Here is a 5,174-nt window from a genome sequence, read left to right on the forward strand (position 1 = left end):
AAGTGAATGCAGGTGATAGTGAATCAGTTATCTAGTTCTCATCATTTGGGAGTCGATTGTGAGCTCTGTCCCTGATTATGTCAAAATAAGGAAAATCCCCTTAAATGTATGGCATGTGCTATAGGATGAGGAGCAGACAGACCTCAGTGGTGTGTGTCCCATCTTCATCCCTCACTGTGATGTCTAAACAGAAGCAGGCTCAGTAGCCAGAGGAGGACTTGGCAGCAGGTCATCATAAGACATAAGAATATCTTGTTGAATGGTAAGAGCTCCAAACTGAAATGTATCAGTCAGTACAGGTGTAAAGCTGTGACTCTGTGCTTTGCAGCTACCAGGAAAGGAACGGACATGATGGCTGCTGGTGGGGGACCCCCACCTGAAGAGTTTACTCCAGCAGAGACCCTGGCCCTCAGTCTCAATAAGGGGCCCAAAATCAATGGGATCCAGGGGGGGAGCTCCTCCAACCCTGTGGCCCCAGAGATCTGGGCCCCATATGTTGAAGGTATTGTCCATCAATGCCCCTCAGTCGGTATAACTAGCTCTCCACCTGTCTTTCTGTCAGTGGTAGGGCACAAATGAATCTTCTGGATCCTCCAGTCCTACCAAGGCCTGAGGAGGCAGTCAGGCCGGAAGACCACCCAGTAGGTCCCAACCTGTTGAACCTACAACTGATTGGCTTTCCTGTTGTGTTTTTTTAATTATTTTATTTTTATTACATTTTAATTTGTGTCTTAATAGTTAATGTTTTTTGATTAATGATGTTTTATATTTTATGATTTACATATTATTTGATCCTGACAGTTGTGAGTGTGTAAAGCACTGGCAGAACTGTCTTTTAGGTGTCTGTCTGTTGATCATAGATGGAGCTAATCCTCACCTTAATCCTGCTACGGAGCATCATAAATTACCATGGTTACTAGGCTGGGATTCAGGTTAACCACCTTGATGGAACGGAGCTGTGGCTCAGGTTGATGGAACGGAAACCGGAGTTCAGCTCGATGTATCAGGCTTAGCCAGAGCCATGGCACAAAGCTTCAGCCTGTGTGTGAAGAGAAAAAAGAAACATCTGATCGGACAGGAGACAAAACCTGTGATGACATCATCAGTAATCATCAGAGCATCACAAACAGACGCTCAGACTTTAAATCACTTACTGATCCTGATTTATTACTGATCGATTCAGCACACACACACACACACACACACACACACACACACACACACACACACACACACACACACACACACAGCACTTCATTTAATCAGCTCGCACCAGTGGAAACCTCACAGAAAGACCTCTGTGTGTGTGTGTGTGTGTGTGTGTGTGTGTTGCATGGGGTTCACTTCCTGTCGGGGGGGAGGGGGGTGGTGGCAACAGATTGAAAACAGACGTTGGCGCTCGCTGTGAGTCAGTCTGTCTGTTGGTTTCCATTCGTCGTCAGTCTGGAATGAACTCCGACTGAAGAGGAGGAGGAGGAAGAGGAGGAGGAATACAGATAGTCGTGGAGGAAAGCAGAGTAAAAAGCAGTGAAGAAGACCAAGAAAAGGAGTAGGAAGGAGAGGACGAAGAAGAAGAAAGGAGAAGAAGAGGAGGAGGAGGAAGGAGAAGAAGAGGAGGAGGAGGAGGGAGAAGAAGAGGAGGAGGAAGGAGTAAGGGTGGAGGATAATCAGCATCAGAAGGTTTGAACAAACTAAACATCTCCATCTTTTCTTCTTCTTCTGTGTTTCTGTTCCTGCTGAGTGGACGTGTAAATACTCTGATTACTCTGCAGTGACAGTATCAGAATAATACTCTCTGTAGTCACAGGTCCTATCAGATTAAAGTACAGATTGATTATAGATTATTGATTATTATCAGTGATGCTGTCACATGTACAAACTATAATACACACACAGGTTCATGAGTTCAATAAACTGATCACATGACATCACACATTCAGGTTCACATGTAAACACACACACACACGCACACACACACACACACACACACACACACACACACACACACACACACACACATTAGTTTATATCAAAATAAACTTATTATTATGTGACAGATAATTTTAACGTTTTACACTGTGAAGATTAAATGATAATTCTTAAACATGTTTACATTCTATTCAGTAAAAATTTGATTATACACACACACACACACACACACACACACACACACACACACATATATATATATATATATATATATACATATATATGTGTGTGTGTGTGTATATATATATATACATATAAATTAACATAATATACTGTAGAAATGTAATAACGTAAATCTAAACCTTCACAATAAAAGCCCAGGAGAGGGTCGGTGGTCTTTGAGTTGTTGAGAGCTTTTATTGTGGTACTCCCACAGGAAGTGGATCTTATTGAGTTTCAGCTCAGCAGTGAAAATAAAAGTTTGATATAAATATTAACGTGTCAGCTGATAATAAATATTATATGTAAAGTTTCGGTTGTCTCTGACTCTGAAGGTCGCTGACAATCATCTGATCTCAACCAATCAGGACGCAGAAAACAACCTTCAACATGGACCAGTGACAGACAGGTGAGTTCACACCTGTACAGCAGTGATTACACACCTGGTTAAATGTGTGTCTGCTCTGAGTGTTTGATCCAGGGAAGGTTTATGTTTGTAAATATCTGTGATGTCATCACAAAGTAAGGTGTGGGCGGAGCTACTACACCAAGCTTCAAAAACATCTACACCCTGCAGTTCCTCTAACATCCACCAGAGGGTGTCTCCAGGACTGACTTCGTCCCCACAGTCCTCCATGTTAACGTCATGTTTACAGCCTGTCTGGTCTCTGCAGATCGTTTCAACATCCGTGACACATTTTATACAACTCACCTGTTTACATTTATTAAGTTACATCACTGAGTGTTGACCTACCAAGACAGACCACCGTAGAGTCACTTCCTGTATCTGTGTCACATGGGTTACTCCTCTGCCCCGCCCCTTTAGGAGACTTGTGGCGGTCCTGTGAGTCCTCCAGTCAACATGGGTTCAGATTATGAATGTTTCCATCACCTCAAAGTCACTGAAGTAAATGTTAGACCCATTTATCACAAGCCCCGCCCCCTTAAAAATCCTGACATCATGTTTTTCAGACACACAAATCAGGAGAAAATTTACTTTATTGTGACAGCAGCCTCACACTCTGCTGATACCAGATGTTCAGCCGGCTGATAAAACCAATCAATCAATCAATCAATCAATTTTATTTATAAAGCCCAATATCACAAATCACAATTTGCCTCACAGGGCTTTACAGCATACAACATCCTTCCCCAAACTCCCCAAAAAACCCTTTAACGGGGAAAAAAAACGGTAGAAACCTCAGGAAGAGCAACTGAGGAGGGATCCCTCTTCCAGGACGGACAGACGTGCAATAGATGTCGTACAGAACAGATCAGCATAATAAATTAACAGTAATCCGCATGACACAATGAGAGAGAGAGAGAGAGAGAGAGAGAGAGAGAGAGAGAGAGAGAGAGAGAGAGACATGTTCAAATGTAACACATATGAAGAACTTAGAACCAAGTTCTTTTCAAAAATGAAACATAAACTCAAAGATTTTGATCCCCTCTGTGATCAGGAGAATATGCATCATCTACTTGGAGAAAACAGCGTCAGTACCATAGAAGCAGCAAAATATGTCAGTGCATGTCACAGCCTGAGAGACACAACAACACAGTCTCCTTATAACACTCTGCCTATTTAATGTAACATGGACTTAATGTAAAATATTTAATGTATTTGTATTAATTGTGTTGTAATTGAATTGTATGTCTGTATGTAAGTTCTGCTTTCGGCAGCAACAGTTGATACCATTCATGCCAATAAAGCTAACTGAATTGAATTGAATTGAAATTGAGAAGGTGCCCGGTGTATTATAGGGGGGTCCTCCAGCAGACTAGGCCTAAGTCAGCCTAACTAGGGGCTGGTACAGGGCAAGCCTGAGCCAGCCCTAACTATAAGCTTTATCAAAGAGGAAAGTCTTAAGTCTAGTCTTAAATGTGGAGACAGTGTCTGCCTCCCGGACCGTCACATGTCACTAAAAAGTACTGTCCAATCAAGTTTTGAGACTTGTGTCTCACTGAGGTGTGAGGTGGGAAGAACAAAGAGCATGCAGAGAAGAAAAGCCTTCACATATCCAGTTTAGATTTTAACAAATGACAAATCATCTGTGGTCCTGTGAATCCACACTGTAATCAGTTACTCATTACACATTACTTTGAGAAAAGTAATTAAATTACTTCATAAATTCAACAATAAACTGACATAAACTAAATACAGATAAAGTCTTACATGACTCGTCAATCTCGTTAAACAGCTTTAAATCTTCCACAACCTCATCACATCATCTGATTTTAACTGCAGCTAGCTTAGCATTAGCATCAGCTGTTCAGACCATGGATGTATAAAAAGACCTGGATACAGCGTTGGAGGCGGGGCCTCGTTCATTCCTGTGACAGTTGTTTAGTGAAACCAAAAACACTCTTTGTCTGTGGTATGAAAATACTCCGATGATCAGCGCTGCCTCCACATTATTGGACCCACGGAGCAGACACACTACAGTTGTCCACCAACTGAACTGCTACTTCCTGTTTAGTGCTCCGCTAACCTGAATGGAGATGCAATGATTTAATCTTTGGCTCTGAGACTCTCCAGATGTTCTCAGACTGAATGGATCAAACACTGATAGTGAAACGAGACGTTTCTCTGAGGTTGTGACACTAAAAATAAACGTGTCCACTGATTTACAGACGTCTCTTTAACAATTGGAGTGTCTATGACATCACGTGATTAACCAGGAAGTTGTATTTCCATGTTTGGTCACTACAGTGGCTTCAAAGCGCACCGCCGTTCGAGGTCTGACTCAGACCCTCAGATTCAGAATCAAACCTGCTGAGTCCTGGACACATGGCCCCTCCCTCCGTCAGGTCTGCAGATACGTCCTAACACTGTAGATCAGTGACATCATCATCATCATCATCATCATCATCTACTGCAGAGACTGGATCACTTAATTGGCCTAAAAGGTTCTGCACTGAGCTGGTTTAAATCTTATTTATCTGATCGTTTTCAGTTTGTTGATGTTCATAATGAATCATCCTTACGTACCAAAGTTTGTTTTGGAGTTCCGCAAGGTTCTGTGCTC

General features: G+C 42.1%; 2 protein-coding genes across 2 annotated transcripts in view; one reads left to right on the forward strand and one right to left on the reverse strand.

Annotated features, from left to right (window-relative positions):
- Positions 1-513, reverse strand: part of LOC126388041 (arf-GAP with Rho-GAP domain, ANK repeat and PH domain-containing protein 1) — a 36,822-nt gene extending 36,309 nt beyond the window's left edge. The window contains exon 1 of the mRNA XM_050040932.1: positions 333-513. Within this exon, the coding sequence (XP_049896889.1) occupies positions 333-513 (181 nt within the window). The remainder of the gene's footprint in view (positions 1-332) is intronic.
- Positions 514-1,431: 918 nt separating this feature from the next.
- LOC126384012 (platelet-derived growth factor receptor beta-like) overlaps positions 1,432-5,174 on the forward strand; it is a 24,915-nt gene continuing 21,172 nt past the window's right edge. Inside the window, exons 1-2 of the mRNA XM_050034821.1 lie at positions 1,432-1,680; positions 2,484-2,557. The gene's annotated coding sequence lies outside the window, so the exon portion shown is untranslated. The remainder of the gene's footprint in view (positions 1,681-2,483; positions 2,558-5,174) is intronic.

Source organism: Epinephelus moara, chromosome 3 (genome assembly GCF_006386435.1).
Source record: "Epinephelus moara isolate mb chromosome 3, YSFRI_EMoa_1.0, whole genome shotgun sequence".
NCBI lineage: Eukaryota > Metazoa > Chordata > Actinopteri > Perciformes > Serranidae > Epinephelus > Epinephelus moara.